At 39.7% G+C, this 19,223-nt stretch overlaps 1 protein-coding gene across 1 annotated transcript; it reads right to left on the bottom strand.

The window, feature by feature from the left end:
* Window positions 1-582: 582 nt before the first annotated feature.
* Window positions 583-17,430, bottom strand: GLY2 (Metallo-hydrolase/oxidoreductase superfamily protein). Its single transcript, XM_087329944.1, has 7 exons — window positions 17,333-17,430; window positions 16,539-16,661; window positions 14,811-14,972; window positions 1,850-1,928; window positions 1,661-1,774; window positions 1,029-1,205; window positions 583-947 (listed from the first exon to the last, which is right to left on the bottom strand). Exons 1-7 carry the CDS (start codon window positions 17,377-17,379, stop codon window positions 873-875), a joined length of 777 nt encoding a protein of 258 aa, XP_087186070.1. The 5' UTR covers window positions 17,380-17,430; the 3' UTR covers window positions 583-872.
* Between the last annotated feature and the right edge of the window lie 1,793 nt (window positions 17,431-19,223).

The raw sequence follows: 19,223 nt of genomic DNA, 5'->3' as shown, positions 1-19,223 counted from the left end.
ATTTGTCCATTTCCTCTAAGTCATTATTTCCCCAAATCAAGAATATTTGTTTCATCACTTGTTTAAGGCACTTGTTACCTATTGTTACAAATCCCTGATCACTAATTCGAGAATTGTTTTTGGCTCATTGACTTCATAATGAGACAATTCCATTCAGCATGTGTCCAATTCAATGCCCTACGGACACCTTGAATAGTTAATAATAAGTGACAACTCAGGCAACCTCCTCGGACAGTCCATTTGTTCGTTATGTATTTGATAATGCCCTTGGACTTTCTAATGCTTTTGGCTCCTTGATTTAACATTGGAAGCATACCCTTTCAGCATGTGTCGAAGTTAATGCTCTACGAACACCTTAAATTGTTAGTAATGAGCAAAATTTTGGGCAACTACCTTTCTATCCAAATTTGTTAATAAGGTTTCCACTCAAACAGTCCATTAGTCATGTACATATGGGCTTGATTAACATCAGTCGACATCTTATATATAGTAAGTTGTGTTTGTATATAGAATCATCACTACTCTTCCATCCACCTGCTCAAATTTTCACTTTGTATAAAGAACCTTTGATATGTTTGGAAATTATTTCCATAGACCATAGGGTAAAGAACCTTGTGAAATCTAAACGAAATAAATGGTAATTACAATTTTATATGGCAGTTTGGACACTTAACTCCTGCAAATATATATGATGCTAGTAATTCCATTGGAACTTCATTTTTCACGTATTTAACTGAATTTGATTCCAGAAACTTTCACTACTGCAGGTACATGTAGTTTATGTTAATTTGGACAGTACCCTCATGCAAGGCATACAAATAAGACAGCATTAATTACACAATCTCTATAGCAGAACCACCATACTCTCCACATTAACCCTTCCATCCATCTTTCCAGCGCCTCAAGGCCCCCATCACCTCAGTTGGATTCCTAAACCCAGTGGCATCCTAATCAACAAAAGCTAATGGTATTATATTTTTAATTCCATTCCATACACTACACAATTCCATAATACTCGATCATTATACCTGTATTGATTTCACATTAACACGCATGAATGGATTTGTCTCCAATTCTTCACCAATAGTCGATGGTACAGTAGGTTTACTCACTGCTTCCTGGTCTTTCGACCAAGCCAGTTTTCTTTGAAGGGCAACATTATCTGGTTCAACTACTGACGCAAAGCTCAAATTTTTTACAGTATACTGCAGAAACAAACCAAATACAGACAAGGTGAAGCAAAGCATCAAGAAGAGAAAGAAAGAGAGACATTTATGTATAAGAAATCATTGAGGAAAAAAGAGAGAAGCAACAAATATGCTTCTTTTGTTAAAAAACAACTTTCAGGGAGCATTTAATGCTTGACCAAGCATCTTCAAGAACAACTTTACAAGGAGAATGGGTGCTTTGAAAAAATCACAAAAACTAGATATTTACTAGGAAAAACAATAAAAAAGTCACAAAAATCTACAGTTTAGTATCATTATGTAGATATTCAACAAAACGTAAATGGAGAATAAAGATCCTCTATTTTTCACTAAATTACACTACATGGCACTCCACTTTGTGCAGACCTACATGTTGCTTGCACATAATGGGTAATGAGACATCCAAGAAGATAATGTAAACTTTAATGTGTGATTATGTTTAACAAATCTACCTCATGTCCACAAAATACTTGGGTGCTCGGAGGCAATGCAGCTAGCTTCTGGCAAAGAGAGTAGTGCATTTGTTCAGGTGTACCTTCAAAGAACCTTCCACAGCCTCCAATAAACTGTTTATTCAGATAATTTTTTAATGTTTGCACTGACTAGTTAAACACAAAACATGAACATAGAGTCCATCTCACCAAAGTGTCTCCAGTAAAGATAGCTGAATGATTTTCATTGATATCGGTCACATGGTAGCATATGTGACCCCTTGTGTGACTGTAAATATCAAGGATTAACTTTAGATTTATGAATGTTGTTGAGGCGCATGTATCATGTGTGATGACGATAAACATGGTTAAATTAAGTCAACATAATAGGTGCCTTGTGTGAATCTATTTCTACGAAAGTTCAAGGCAGTCTGTGTCTAGCTCATCTTGGCCTGATGGCTCTGATCTCTGAAGACCTCTGTACTGTAAGTTGTGACTCCATGTGAAACCAGGCTTAACAAACAAGAACAGTGGTGGAACATGATATTAAACTTTAATTAGCACCCACTGCTCATAACGTTATAATTTTAACTCTGAACGTACAATCGACAATTAAGATCTAAAATTACACCGCTTTCAGAAGCCTCAGCTAGAAAATGAGTGGCTCTAATCTCTGATGACTCCTGTATTGTAAACCATTACTCCATGGTAAACTGGGCTTAACATATGACAATGGTGATGGAACATGATATTAACTTTTAATTAGTACCTGCAAGTTAAACTTTTACACTGAAGCCTCTATGATCCAAAACAGAGCTTAAAAGCCTCGGCCAAGGAGTGAACAAGAGTGCTCAAGTAAATTTACCCTGCTAAAAACTTAACTTGAACTTTACAATTCACAAACCACCAGAAGGAAAACTAAATCTCCTCAGCACAACCAATCCAGGTGTTGGCAGATGATTTGACAAACTTGGGCTCACCTGTACATTATGCAATGGGACAGAATGTGTGATCTACAGTGCCCAATGGATTTATCAAAGATACAATGGTGTAACATGGATGGTTCAGCTATCTGGGTTTCCCATATTAAAGAAGATGCAAGTGAATGACATGCAGAAGCTTGCAGCCGGCATGGCAGTTAGATCAAAACAAAAACTCTAGGAGGAGCATCCCACTCTATATCAATATCTAGAGAAAGATGATATGGAGCATGGTGTTTCGTGAAGCATAAAGTAACAATAATAGTTTAGAGAAATTCTAATGGCCAAGTATGGTGGAGAAGAAAAGTAGCCAGAAAATGAAGATGGTTTGCACAAATCAAGCAGGAAGTTATTTCGAATGTCAGATTATAATCAAGAGATGAAGCAAATGAATATAACACTTGTAGAAACTATCCTCTGGAACAAGCAAGTCATATGATAGATGGCTAAGAATGGTAGTCTAGGAAAGTTGAGAAACAATAAATATGCTCTGCACAAATCAAGGGAGTTCCTGTCAAAAGAGTGCCCACCATTCATATCACACATTAAAAATGTTAGGTGTAAAGGCCCGTAGTTCTCAAATTAGGTAATTATTCGTATATGTGAACACATTGTTCACCTGGACAGGACACCTCCTTTTGTAATGTGAACACACCACTTTCTTTGTAAGGTTAACTAATATAATAACCTTTTTTTTTTCTTGTGTACCAATCAAGGCAGTTGGGTACACCAAAGATCTGCGTGTCTCTACTCTCATCTCTACTACAGTCCTGTTTGCTGAATGTCATCTCTCAATAGCTGATCCGTCAAACATCCCTCTTTACCTTTAACTGGTATCAGACCCAAATCTCTTTCCTCTGCTTTGCTGTTTTTCTTTAGATTCAGAATCAGCAGAAAACACAGATTTAAAAAATAAAAATAATAATAAAATAAAATCTGTCAGACCCTTTCCTATTGGTATTCTGCTCAATTTCTGAAGGCATCTGTCATAAATCTTGCGAGCAATGGCCTCCACTTCAGCTGAAGTGAAAAACCTCTTTGAAATCAAGAGATTTGATGGAAAAGGTTTCAAATTGTGGAAAGAGCGTATGTTGGGCATCCTCTTTCTAAGAGATTGTGAAGATGCTCTCGTAGAAAAGAAACCAGAGAGCATGGAAAATGATGCTTGGAACACTCTAAATAAGAAAGCCATTACATATATTAAAATGGCTGTTTCTGATGAAATTCTTGTAGATGTAAAGGGCTTGACTACTGCCATCAAGTTTGGGAGAAACTTAAGAAAACTTACGAGAATACTACTCCTATGAATCAGGTGCATTTGATGAGAAAACTTGTCAGTATGAGGCTTGATGAGTCGAAAGGTGCAACAGAGCATCTATCGTTATTCACAAGTACTCTCTCCCAACTACAAGATTCAGGATTACCAGCTTTTGATGACAAGCTCAAAGCTATCTTCCTACTTTTGACTTTACCGGATTTGTGGGAAACATTAGTTGTTTCACTATCTAATAGCCCCACCTTGACCTTCGATGGTGTGCGGGGCTCTATTCTCGGTGAAGAGATTAGAAGACAATCTAGCGGAGAAGGTAGTGGTTCAACATACAATATTAGGGGGAGATATGATAAGAGGAACCCAAATGTAGGACAAAGAAATAGAAGTAAGAGTAGAGGGAAAGGAAAACAACAAGATATCACATGCTATCATTGTGGCCGTAAAGGTCATAAGAAACCTGATTGTAGATATTGGAAGATGGAACTAGAAAGGAAGAAGAATGTAGGAGAGAAGAAAAACAAAGATGATAAGTTTAATACAACAGAGAAAGCTAATATGGCTTCAAATGTTATCATTGAAGACCTATCTGGTGAAGATGGTGATGTACTTTGTATTACAGGTGATGCCTTTATAGCTCATGTTCAAGACATGCAAATCACCAAAAAAGATGTTATTGATGCTTTATTGTCAATCGATGATGGATTGACACAGACATGGATAGTAGACTCCGGGGCTTCTTTTCATGTTACTCCATGTTTGGAGTGCTTTACCACATTTGATGCAGGCAGTTATGGAAAAGTTTATCTTGGTAACAATAGTGCTTACAATATTGATGGTATTGGAACCATACACTTGTCTTTGGATAATGGTCAAGAGCTTGTGATCAAAGATGTTAGGTATGTACCTGGCATTAAGAAAAGTTTGCTATCTGTAGGACAGATGGATTTGCATGGTTACACCACATTATTCGGTGGTGGATTATGGAAACTAAAGAAAGGATCTATGGTTATTGTGAAAGGTTGCAAAAAGGGCACTTTGTACTGTTTGCAATGTAAAGCTTTACCTGGAAAGTTTCTTGCTATTGCTGAATTCAACTCTCATTTAGAGCTTTGGCATAAGAGATTAGGACATATGAGCCAAAAAGGACTTGAAGTCCTTTCTGCTTTAAAAAGATTTGATGTTAAAGGATCAAAGCTGGTTTTTTGTAATGATTGTCTATTTGGCAAACAAGTGAGAAATTCTTATTATTCTGGTATCTCTCGTAAACCAAATGTGCTAGATTTGGTGCATTCTGATGTATGTAGCATGCCTGTAAAATCCTTGGGCGGTGCTGCATATTTTATTTCCTTTATCGATGATTATTCTAGGAAGATTTGGGTGTACTTGATGAAAAGAAACGGTGATGCATTTGATGCATTTAAATCTTTTCATGCATTTGTGACTACTCAAACAGGGACAAAACTGAAATGTCTCAGAACAGATAATGGGGGTGAGTTTACATCTGCAGAATTTAAGTCTTATTGTGACTTACATGGTATTAAAAGAGAGCTTACAGCTCCATATAACCCTTCGTCAAATGGGGTGTCAGAAAGGTATAATAGGACCTTGTGTGAGCGAGTACGATGCATGCTGTCCACAGCTAATCTCCCTCATGAATTTTGGGGAGAAGCATTAAAAACCGCGGTTCATATATGTAATCGTTCTCCTAACAAGTCCTTAAAAAATGGAATCCCTGAGGAGGTTTGGTCTGGCAAACCAGCCTCATATGACCATTTACGAATTTTCGGTTGTGATGCATTTGTACACATTAGAAGTGAGCTGAGAAATAAGCTCGATGCTAAGTCCACCATGGGCATTTTTATGGGCTATGGTGATGAAGGTGAAATGGGCTATAGGATTTGGTTACCTCAGTCCAGAAAAATTGTACGCAGCCGGGATGTTGTTTTTAATGAAGAAAAATTGCTGAAAAATGCTTGTTCCTCTGTTGGGAACTCTAAGAGCGTTACATTTCAGCAATTACAGCCATCCACAAAATCTGAAAATAAACCTCATGATGCTATACCAAAGGTTGAATATGATGATCAACCAGTTATCTTTGAGCCAGAAGAAGTTGGACAGCAAAGAGATGCTCATGAAGGTATTGGTCAACGAGATGAAGGTACTGAAGAACAAAATATAGATGTCGAACAACATGCTGGACATGGTTTGCAACAGCCAGAAAGTGCTGAAAATGATTTTCCTCCAGATTTAGAACCAATCCCAGAAAATACTGATCATTGGGTACGTAGGTCTAATCGTTCAAGGAGGCAGGTATATAGATATGACCCCTCTTTGCATTATGTCATGCTGTCAGATGAGGGTGAACCTCTTACTTATAAGGAGGCAATGTCATGTGAACTTAGTAGTAAGTGGGAGCTTGCAATGCAAGAAGAAATAAAATCTTTATATGCAAATGATACATGGGATCTTGTGTCCTTACCTCAAGGAAGGAAAGCTCTTCCAAATAAGTGGATTTATAAGGTAAAGGAAATTGAAGGGAAACCAAAATACAAGGCAAGATTAGTTGCCAACGGTTATGCACAAAAGGAAGGTATTGACTTCCAAGAGGTCTTCTCTCCTGTTGTGAAGATGACCACACTTCGTGTGCTATTTGCTCTCACTGCAATGCTTAATTTGGAGTTGTACCAAATGGATGTAAAGACAGCTTTTTTGCATGGTGATATTGATGAAGAGATCTACATGAAACAACCTGAGGGTTTTGTAGTCTCTAACAAGGACCATTTGGTATGCAAACTAAAACGTAGCTTGTATGGCCTAAAACAAGCACCACGACAGTGGTATAAGAAGTTTGATACTTTTATGCTTTCTCAAGGCTTTGATCGTAGCTATGCAGATCATTATTTATACACGAAAAAGGATATCGATGACAGTCCTATCATACTTGTTCTATATGTGGATGATATGTTGCTAGCTGGGAAAAGAAAGACTAGTCTTGATGCTCTAAAAGATCAACTGAAATTGGTCTTCTCTATGAAAGATTTGGGAAATGCAGAGCATATTTTGGGCATGAGAATCAGTAGAAACAGAAAAGACAAATTGTTGTTTTTGTCACAAGAAAAGTGCTTAACAGATTTAATATGGCAGAAGCAAAGTCCCTTGGAGTTCCTTTGCCATCATATCTTAAACTCAGCAAGGCTGATTGTCCAAAGGATGAGATGGAAATCAATGTTATGAAGGGAATTCCTTATGCATCAGCATGTGGTTCTCTAATGTATGCTATGGTAGCTACTCGTCCAGATTTTGCTTATGCACTGGGAGTTGTTGGTCGTTATATGTCTAATCCCAGGAAAGCACATTGGGAGGCTGCCAAGTGTGTTTTCAGGTATCTTAAAGGTACACAGCGAAAATGTTTATGCTATGGGAAGGGTGCATTAAATTTGCAGGGATATTGTGATGCAGACATGGCAGGTGACTTGGATACACGTAAGTCTACTAGCGGGCATATATTTACAGTTGCTGGTGGAGCAGTGTCTTGGTGCTCCAAATTGCAAAAGATCGTAGCACTGAATACTACTGAAGCTGAAGATATTTCAGCTACAGAAGCTTCAAAGGAAGCTATATGGCTCAGCAGGCTTGGTGAAGATCTTGGCATGTCTGTTAGTACTCCTGTGTTAGGATGTGATAGCCAAAGTGCTGTGTATCTGGCTAAGAATGCCATGTTTCATTCGCGCACCAAACACATTGATGTGCGACATCACTTTATTAGACAAGTTTTGGAGGATGGTCTAGTCACATTGACTAAGATCAAAACACAGGATAATCCTGCAGATATTCTCACTAAAAGTCTTGGCAAAGCTCGACATGAGTATTGCATACAGTTAGTGGGAGTTACTTGAATGTTCACATCGGACCTTTAAGTGGGAGGTTGTTAGGTGTAAAGGCCCGTAGTTCACAAATTAGGTAATTATTCGTATATGTGAACACATTGTTCACCTGGACAGGACACCTCCTTTTGTAATGTGAACACACCACTTTCTTTGTAAGGTTAACTAATATAATAACCTTTTTTTTTCTTGTGTACCAATCAAGGCAGTTGGGTACACCAAAGATCTGTGTGTCTCTACTCTCATCTCTACTACAGTCCTGTTTGCTGAATGTCATCTCTCAATAGCTGATCCGTCAAACATCCCTCTTTACCTTTAAAAAATAAGTGATGGAGCAAATGGTGGAACTAGCAAATTAGATCATGCCTAAGATGGTAAAGAGGAAATATTGCCAGACAATGGACATGCTTTGCAGAAATCAGGGAGGTACTTCCCCTCAAAACGAGTGCTTCCTACTCATACCCACATTAAACTCAAGAATCTAATAGTACAGACGTCGTAAAATCAACGGATGTTTCAGTTTCAGCATATTTGGAGCTAAAATTTCAGCCGCATTTTTGGAAATTTGAATATACATGTTTTGTGTAAGCAAATGGATAAAGGCCAACCAGCTCCTTGGATTCAAATGGGAATTTGAAATTATCTGTCGGATAGCTGCAGACAGCTCACTACAAAATGAAGATGTTGCAAGTCACGATACAGAATTGGAGGCAGCTCCCTATGATGAGAAGCAATCAAACAATTAAGGCAATTCCAAAAGTAGCAATGGAACTTTGGGATGGATAAGACTCGATTCAAAGCTAGGGATCAGCAGACATCAAGAAGCCATGGCCGAACCTCATTTAGGACCTGATGGATCGCCAAACAATACACCAGGAAGAAGAATTTACGGATTCAAACAGGGAATTCGAAACATTGGGAGAATAGCTGCAGACAGCTCACTACAAAATGAAGACATAGAATGTCAGGATGCAGTCTAATTAGAAATATTGAGAATCGAGTAGATAGGTATATAGAGTTACAACTGCAGAGATGGATATATGAAAACAGAATTTCTATTACATATGAGAGTAGTTCAAAATGGTAGTTTTCCCATGCGCTCACACCTTAGAGCTTAGATAGGATATGGACCGGCTCACTACAAAATTAGTGGGGACTGATGATCAATCTGACCACTGTGTGAGAAAAGTGACTTATAATCTATGTTTGGTCTTAGTATAAATGTGCAAGTCAGTTGACAGTAGTGGAGATATTCCTTTTCTGTCAACTGACTTGTCATTTAATATGACCCAACTCCCTAGGTACAGGCTAGTGCTAGATAATACTTATCTTGAAGTCAATGACGCATACTTCAAGACTAAGTACATCGTAACTTGCCCACAAAATATTCTAGCTGACTTGATTAGCCAATCCTTTTATCTATTTCTCTCTTTCCTAAATATATTGTGTCCTACGCATCTACGGTTTCCTAGATTAACACCTTATCGACCCATATGGTCGAGTTGCACACTAGCCGCTCCTCATTTGGGGCGCTATCACAAAATGTGCACTCTAAGAGCACATATGGGGATAGATTTACAACTTGGGGCTGATCATTGATTATATCTAACACGCCCCCTCAATGATCAACCCATTGAGTTCACTTGGAATTGGGCCAACACCTAGTCGTCGAAGGTGTTGTTGCAACTGTTCTACTCCAAGCGCCTTTGTGAAGATATCTGCAGCATTTTCTGATGTTGGACAGTACTCAAGCTCCACAATCTCATCATTTATTAGCTCCCGCACATAGTGATACTGAATCTCTATGTGTTTAGTACGTGCATGAAATACGGGGTTCTTGGCAATGGCCATGCAACTCTGATTGTCACACCTCAATACCGTTGCCGTCCTTATTGGGACTGCCACATCCATAAGGATTCTTCTTAGCCAAACTACCTCGCATGCCGCTATGCATGCTGCTTTGTATTCTGCCTCCGTTGAAGATAGTGCCACTGTTGGTTGTTTTTTACTACTCCATGAAACAGCTCCAGATCCTATTGAAAAACAATATCCAGAAACTGATTTTCTGGAATCACTATCTCCAGCCCAATCGGAGTCGCAATATCCACTAAGTTGGTCAATTGTTGGCTTGTAGAAGATTCCATAATTTAAAGTACCCACAATGTACTTTAATACACGTAGAGCAGCTTTCCAATGAGTCTCCTTCGGCTTGTTGCTGAATCGACTCACCACATTGACTGCAAAACAAATATCCGGCCTAGTGTTGCATAGGAAAATTAGACTTCCTACTAGTTGTCTATACTTCCTTATGTCAACCATTGGTGATGAGTCTTCTTGGGATAGCTTGCAGTTTGACTCCATTGGAGTCGACTTCGACTTGCTGTCCATCATCCCGAAGGTCTTCAAGATCTCTGTTGCATACTTTCTTTGTGACATGAAGATGCCGACCGAGGTTTGCCAAACCTCAATTCCAAGGAAGTAGTGTAGAATCCCCAAGTCTGTCATTTCAAACTCAGTTTTCAAACACTCTTGTGTTTGGCCAATGCACTCTTCATGGTCACCAATAAGTACTAGATCATCCACGTAAATGATAATGATGACTTGTTTCCCGTCCTTCATTTTGACATACATACTTGCATCCGAAGCACATTGCTTAAAGTCGATTGATCGTAAGAAGCTGTCTATCCTCTTGTTCCAAGCTCTTGGTGCTTGCTTTAGACCATATAGTGCCTTCTTCAGCTTGCAAACTTTGTTTTCTGAATTCGGTATCTCAAACCCCGGTGGTTGTGTCACATATACCTCCTCCTTGAGATGCCCATTCAGAAATGCTGATTTGACATCCATTTGATAAATCGGCCATCCTCTTGAAGCAGCCAACGCTATGACCATTCGAATTGTTGTCATGCAAGCTGTCGGGGCAAATGTTTCTTGTACATCGAACCCTTCAATTTGGGAGTATCCTTGCGCTACTAGCCTGGCCTTGAATTTCTCCAAAGAGCCATCAGCTTTATACTTTACTTTCCATACCCACTTCGTGCCTATCACCTTCTTCTTTGTTGGCCTCTCTACCAACTCCCATGTGTCATTTTTCATGATGCTATCATATTCTGATATCATCGCCTCTTTCCACTTCGGGTCGGCCATAGCTTCCTCCACCGAGGTCGGCTCACTCACTGAGCCTATGATGTCCACCATCAGAGCCATGTTGACAATGTGGTCAGAGGTTCTTCCTTGCTCCTGTATTCTTCTTGATCTTCGTAATCCATCAGTTGAAGTTTCAGGAAACTCAACTTTAGGAGTATGATCATTGAAGAGTTGCTGAGCCCACTTAGGTATTTTCTTTACATGTGGGACTGGCATAGGCTGAACTAGTGAACCATTACCATCAGATGGTTCAGCTTCCTTTTTTGGATAATGGGTCGGGATTGGGTAAAATACTTCTTCAGTTGATGAGATAACTTGAGAATCGTTGTTCTCAGCTAGCTGTGGTTGTTCCTCATCGAACACCACATCGCGGCTTGTCAATATCTTTCTTGCCTCTGGATCGTAGAGTCGATAGGCCTTTGACTCTTCACTATATCCGAGAAAGATACACTTTTTGCTTTTAGCATCCAACTTCTTTCTGCTCACATCTGGAATATGTGCGTAGCACATACACCCAAAGGTTCTGAAGTGCAGCACTGAAGGTTTCTTGCCTGAATAAGCTTCTTGGGGTGTTTTCCCTTGAAGTGCCTTCGTGTAGCTCCGATTGAGGATGTAAACTGCTGTGTTCACTGCTTCAGCCCAGAATGGGTCGGGCAGCGCTTGTGCCTTCAACATACACCTAGCCATCTCGACAACTGTTCGATTTCGACGTTCGACAACGCCATTTTGTTGTGGGGTGTAGGCAGTTGTAAGTTGGCGCTTAATTCCATGCTCTTTGCAATACTCACAGAATTCTATTGATAAGAATTCTCCACCTCGATCAGAGCGTAGCTCCTTCACTAACTTTCCAGACTCTCGCTCGACAAACTTATGCCATCTTTTGAAGATTTTAAAAGCTTCAGCCTTCTCCCGAAGGAAGTAAACCCACATCTTTCTGCTGAAGTCGTCGACTATTAGCATATAGTAGAGAGATCCACCCATTGCAGGAGTCACCATTTTTCCAGAGAGGTCAATGTGTATTAGCTGTAGAGGAGTCTTTGCCCGATTTTGACTCTCTTTTGGAATGGCTGATCTTTGATGCTTGCCCATCATACAAGCATCACAAACATGACTTAAGTCAGATAGGGTTGGCAACCCAACTACCATATTCGACTTCTTCATCTCCTTCAACACAGCAACGTTGAGATGCCCAAATCTCTCATGCCATTGCTTTGTGTTGGTACTTGTGCTGTGGTCAGTAGAAATGGTAAACGCGCTCAGCTCATAGAGATTGTTGCGCCTCACCCCTATTCCTACAACCTTGCCAGCAGAATCTGTTATTTCTGCACCCGACTTCTTGAATCGAACATCAAGACCCTTGTCAGTCAGTGCAGAAATGGACAGTAGATTCTTCTTCAGATCTGGCACGTACAACACTTGAGAGAGATGCTTTGTCCCACCGGTCGTTGCTTTGAGGGAGACGGTTCCGGTTCCTTTGGCCGGACATCGAGCATTGTTTCCGACCACAACATTGATGGGCTCTTGTAGAGGTGTCCAAGAACTGTACCAGTCACGATTACTGGTCATATGTCGGGATGCTCCACTATCGAGAATCCAAGACTCATCAACAACTTGAGTGTCAACTGAAGAACACACTTCTTCAGTTGCGACCCATAACTCTAGTTCATCTACGACATTGTTAGCGGACTCGGGCTCTCTCCAAGAAGTCTTATTAGAACCATTCTTCTCATCCGCCATCTTCTTTCGACAATCCTTGATTGTGTGACCCTTCTTGTCACAATAGAAACACAATCCATTGAACTTCTTCTTCTTCGGTATCCTATTCGCATTGTTTGAATTGGATGCCCCTTCACCCTTAGTCCTAGAGACAAATGCTGAATCTTCCCTTTCTTCTCTTGTCTTCAGCCGAAGCTCCTCTTCAAGCAGCATTGCACTTAGTTCATCAAATTTTAAAGGAGTGGGTCGAACCTGAGTGTTCAATGCTGTCACAATGCCATCATACTTGAAAGGAAGTACTCGAATGCACCGACGAGCCATATCCTCTTGAGAGACGACTACTCCAACAGCCGTCAGCTGATCTTGAAGATCCTTAATCCTTTTTACAAAGGATTCTACTTTCTCTCCATCAGCGAGCTTCTCTGCAGCAAGCTGATTTTCGAGGTTTTGTATCCTTGTATAGTTTCTGGTCTCATACTGGCTGGCCAATATGCTCCAAGCTTCATGTGCCCTAGTTGTATGTTGCACTAGTGTTAGTACAGAGTCACATACACCAGTGACTATGGTACATAGCGCATCAGCATTCCTTCTCTTCCAGGCTCGAAGTAGATCAGCATTTGGAGGAATTGATGTGGTAGGGTGTGCAGGGTCAAAGGTTGCCATGGGCTCAGGGTCTCCCCCTGTGGGTCCCATGATTGTTTCCAACAACTCGTAGGAATCCAAAATGGCAGACATTTTGAACTTCCATAGAGTGTAGTTGGTTCCATCTAGCTTTCCATCAGACAATGGAGGTGGGCGAATGCGCAATGGAGCAGCTGCAACATTCGTGGACAAGGCCATTGATACTCTGTCTCTCTCTCTCTCTCTCTATTTCTCTCTGTTGCTAGACAGCAACTACCCGTATATACCTAATCTAGATCAACCTCTTCGCTCTGATACCAAATTAGAAATATTGAGAATCGAGTAGATAGGTATATAGAGTTACAACTGCAGAGATGGATATATGAAAACAGAATTTCTATTACATATGAGAGTAGTTCAAAATGGTAGTTTTCCCATGCGCTCACACCTTAGAGCTTAGATAGGATATGGACCGGCTCACTACAAAATTAGTGGGGACTGATGATCAATCTGACCACTGTGTGAGAAAAGTGACTTATAATCTATGTTTGGTCTTAGTATAAATGTGCAAGTCAGTTGACAGTAGTGGAGATATTCCTTTTCTGTCAACTGACTTGTCATTTAATATGACCCAACTCCCTAGGTACAGGCTAGTGCTAGATAATACTTATCTTGAAGTCAATGACGCATACTTCAAGACTAAGTACATCGTAACTTGCCCACAAAATATTCTAGCTGACTTGATTAGCCAATCCTTTTATCTATTTCTCTCTTTCCTAAATATATTGTGTCCTACGCATCTACGGTTTCCTAGATTAACACCTTATCGACCCATATGGTCGAGTTGCACACTAGCCGCTCCTCATTTGGGGCGCTATCACAAAATGTGCACTCTAAGAGCACATATGGGGATAGATTTACAACTTGGGGCTGATCATTGATTATATCTAACAGTCTTGATGGCAGCTTTGCGTGATTGGAAGCCATCAAAGAATTAAGGCAATTCCAAAAATAGAAATGCAACTTTGGGATGGACACGACCCCATTCACGGCTAGGGATCAACGAGGAATACACCAGAAGACGGAGGGCTGAACATCCCTTAGGACTTTGTATTTGGATTAGTGAATAATACACCAAGACTTTGGAGGGGATAAAAAGCTTCTTTGGGAATATTTTTAATTGCTACAACAAGAGACTTCTGCACATGTTTCTATCGTTGGACAATACTCAAATTGGTGTTCCCAGTGACAACAAGCTTACACAAATTGATATTATATTTCCACATATTGTTGATGAAACTCTAGATTCATTATCCTCCATGATGTCCATTGACAAATTTCATGAGCCATATATCCAAGAAGATTGACTTATACTCCACAAATGCAAAAAGGCCATCTTACTGTTATGTGTCTTGAATATGAGAAACTTTATGCAGTTGACCAACTATGAGTGTCTGCTTGATATGAGTCCTTGGATTAAGTTCACATAGACTGACAACAAAAAACATTATCACATAGAATTTCAAGAGACTGCAACAGTAAAGTAGGCAAACCAGGGTGTGTGGATAGCCTTGATTGTTATCGAGTCTCCCAAAGATACTTCATCTCCATCTCCTAACACATCTGTCTGACCTTCAACATTGTCTTCTAAGCTTCCATAGACTTTTATGCCAGGTATCAGCTTCTTTATCTTCTCATTCCCTCCTGCGTGATCCCTGTTAAATGTCCCAACTTTCTTTCCTTCTTGCTCTCTCTTGCTCTCTCTCGTCATAAACATCACCCCTATGCATTATCATTCCATTTAACCCATGAACTAGAAATAACTGACCAACTGAAATCACATGTTTGTAAAGAAATTGACAGGAGGGTGGAGTAATGTCCTTCAGAGGCAAATTGTGTGGATCACTTCATGAAGGTCTTAGGATCTGAGCAGATTAAGAAGTTACTACAGATCATTCAAGTAAGAGAATACAGGCAAGTGGAGAAAAGGCTAATCGGATGATGCAGTAGTTTAACAACGGATGATGCCATGTAAAATATGAAACCCAAAACCTGAAATGAACCAGATGCAGCAGTTGGTACAAGAGCAGTGCTTGATGGGGTTGGTACAAACAAGTGCCAACTGGATGAAACTGGATGTGAAACGAATCACATGATGTAGTTGGTTCAAGTACATCTCTTGAGACCATAGACATTTAGAATCTCACACCTAATACACAGACAAAGACCATAGATATGTAGAATATCAGGCCTCATACATAGAAAGGCATCGGCACCGTGAGGCATTATCAAAGCAGAGTTTGCTACACCACCTTTTGCTTCTTTCCTTTTGTATTTATTTAGGCATGTCTAATATTGGCGCAATTATTTCTCTTGCATCCTTTTGCCAATAAGCAAAAACAAAACTTTGCTTCTTTCTTGACTTTATTTGTGCTCTTTTCAGCCCTTGCTGTAATCTTTGGATATCCACACCAGATAGACTCGTGTGTACAATATATTAGGCATTCCAACAGATCTGAGTCAGGCAGGAGTAAGGCATGTCACTCACCATTCACGAGCTGAAGACTGATTTCAAGCAGGGGGAGAAATACAGCGCTCAGATATTATATATGCCAGATTTACATAAGAGAGACCTGCAGCACAATTAGAAAACCCTTTCCTCTCAAGATGTAGTTTCAAAACCAGTTCATGGCAATCCTAGCACAATGGTATCTATCATTCAGTGATTTTGATACATGGACACATATACATACACCAAAGCTCACGAATAGAGCTAGGTCACCAAAGAGTATACTACAACAGCTAGAGATTGAGATGGGTCGAGTTAGAGGCATCAAAAGAGTGGAGGGGATCTATCATATAAGCACCTTGGAGGTGACGGATAAGGAGTATTTTGCTGGTAGATGCAGATACCAGGGTCTATTGTTGAGAGATCCTACCCTTTCATATATCATGGAGCGTTAGAGAATATGGGAAGGGCCATGGGGGCTGGGCTTACCTATTAGTTTCAGAGGGTCATAATATCCACCTGAGCTGCATATTCTGTGACCAGAGGAGATAATGCAAATGTGGTGGATATGTCAGATTTGTCCCATAGATCAAGTCTATACATAATATATGCATCTTTCTTTCTGTCAGTGGAAAATGAAGATTCATTTTGGTTCCATGGGAACCTGGAGGGGGATAATAAAGAAATCTGGGCATTATCTATCTCATATCTTCTTGCATTCATTCAGTCAGTCAATTCATTCATCCAGAACAAACTTTATAGAGATGCGTACCAATGGCGATGCGTGGTGAGAACAAACTTGATAGATGCTCCGTGTGCTTGAGCCTCCTGGAGAAGGCGCTCAGGTTCCACAGGGTCCACCACTGCTGCATCCTTTGATGAATCATCCACTAGGCTATACATACATACATACATACATTACATATATTACATGCATACATACAACAACAATATGCATGTATGTATGTAAAAAGAGGCGTTCTTATGCTCAAACACACAAACAATACCTACCATTTCACCACTGCTGCATCTTTTGATGAATCATCCACCAGGCTATACATACATACATACATCACATGCATTACATGCATACATACAACAACAATATGCATGTATGTATGTATGTAAAAAGAGGCGTTCTTATGCCCAACCAAACAAACAATACCTACCATTTCACCACTGCTGCATCCTTTGATGAATCATCCACCAGGCTATACATACATATATTACATACAACAACAATATGCATGTATGTATGTAAAAGAGGCGTTCTTATGCCCAAACAAACAAACAATACCTACCATTTCACCACTGCTGCATCCTTTGATGAATCATCCACCAGGCTATACATACATATATTACATACAATAACAATATGCATGTATGTATGTAAAAAGAGGCGTTCTTATGCCCAACCAAACAAACAATACCTACCATTTCTTCAGGTCATAGAATTTGTATTCTCTTCTTTCCTGCGCATGCGTGAATGACAAAAAAAAGGAAGGAACAGAAACCAGAAAACCCTACCTACCTAGGGAGAGAGAGAGAGAGAGAGAGAATACATACAGGTAGGCGTAATTGTCTTGCAAGCAGGGCACAGGACGGATCTTCATCTCCTCCTTCCTGCCTTCTCCTTTCTTTCTGCTGGGTTACACCTGAGAACATACATATGTACAATGTACATACATACATGATACATACATACATACATACATACTATGTAATACATACACACACATACATACATACAATGATACATACAATGATACATACATATGTAATGGAATGGAAGATCATGCAACATGATGTGATGTGTATTTTGCTTCAAATCAGTGGGCTAACTAACTCTCCCATTAACGTGGATAAAACTTTAAATGATGGCAATACATGGAAAAATGGGTGGTAATGTATTATGCTATGAGTCTAGACTTGACCAGGTTGGATGTAGACTATGGTTACATATTACGTATACAAGAATCGATTCAACCAAAGTGATATTCGAGGATGGGAAGTGAGATTCATGCCTTTAGGTTTTCTATCCCATGGTGGTCCAAGTGCTTCTTTATTGAGTGGAAGTGTGGGGTGGCATTACCTCACTTTGTGCATGAATAGAGAAAAACCAAACCAAACAAATGTTCTTACATTGACAATTCACATCATGCTATGAAGTATGTCATCTTTGAGGATGGATTCCCTAGATGCACTAGGGATGAAGTGGCAAGATGCTAAAATGTCAAAATTGGACAATTACTTTTTGCTAATAGTTACCTCCAATATAAGGAGAAATGTCAAAATGTATCCAATTGCATCTCACTTCCCCCATGAGCCTTTGCTCTTGGAGACCCTTAACATTTCTTTGAACTCGCCCACACAAGCTAGATGTTGAGGTAGCATCACAACATCATCACCCAAATATGAAGATACATGAGGTATGCAATGAAACCTTAGTGGAGGATGAATATCACTTACTTATAACATGCTCAATGTTTAAGGTAATTCACGAGAAATATGATCTCAAACATTCACCAAGAAGGGCATCATTTTCACATTTGAGACATTTTACTACAAAGTAATAAGCCCCCTCCCCCCTTCTTGCAATGGCATCACATACAAGATGAGATGTTGATTTGGCATCATGGGTCAAGTTTTTGGCCTCCTTATGGTTGCTTGCTTCCATCTATCTATACATTGATGAATGGAAAGGCATAATGTCATGTCTTTAAAGGTCTTACTCATAATGCATCAAAGCTTGCATATGCTTAGATTCTGGTCACTAACCCCCTTCCAATGTTTGTTAGTTACATGGTATGCCCAATGTGTTGATTGTGGGCTTGAGGAGCCATTATACTTCAAAATTTGTTTGGAGTTCAATTCTTAGAACTCTTTTATGGCTATACGCTTTTGGAATCACTGCTAACCACATATAGCATTACGAGGAAGGAGAGGGGGGAGGGGAAGTTGGATAAAATATTGCAATCTTGACAAAGTAAAGCCATTTTTTACAAGGGGTGTGCTATGTATCTCAAACTAGATTATGGCAAGATTACATATGTGCTAATGATTATCCAAGCTGTGTAGGGTAGCTAAATAATGTGCAATGAAATAACATGTTATTGATGACTCCATTAAGTATTATGTCGCTAACTAATCAACTAATTATACCAATAATGTAGCATTAGCACACAAAAAACAGCTCAATTTGAGTCCATTCATCACTTTTTCTCAACTTGTTTGTGCTCTTTCCAGCCATTGCTGTGTAATCTTTGAATATTCACAGCCGCATAGACTCGCATGTACAGCATATCAGACTTCTCAACAGATACTGAATCAGGCAGAAATAGCATAACGCTTATAGGCTTTAAGACCGATTTGAAGCAGGGGAGGAATTCAGTGCTCACACAAATTTCTAATTTCAGAATTCTACCTAGTGCTTCATTCTCATCTTCATATGTAAGTT

This window comes from Azolla caroliniana, unplaced genomic scaffold (assembly GCF_043228905.1).
Source record: "Azolla caroliniana isolate FFs.n. ecotype wild unplaced genomic scaffold, voAzoCaro1.0.p SCAF_14, whole genome shotgun sequence".
Classification (NCBI taxonomy): domain Eukaryota; kingdom Viridiplantae; phylum Streptophyta; class Polypodiopsida; order Salviniales; family Salviniaceae; genus Azolla; species Azolla caroliniana.
This window is presented reverse-complemented; position numbering and strand designations above follow the sequence as displayed.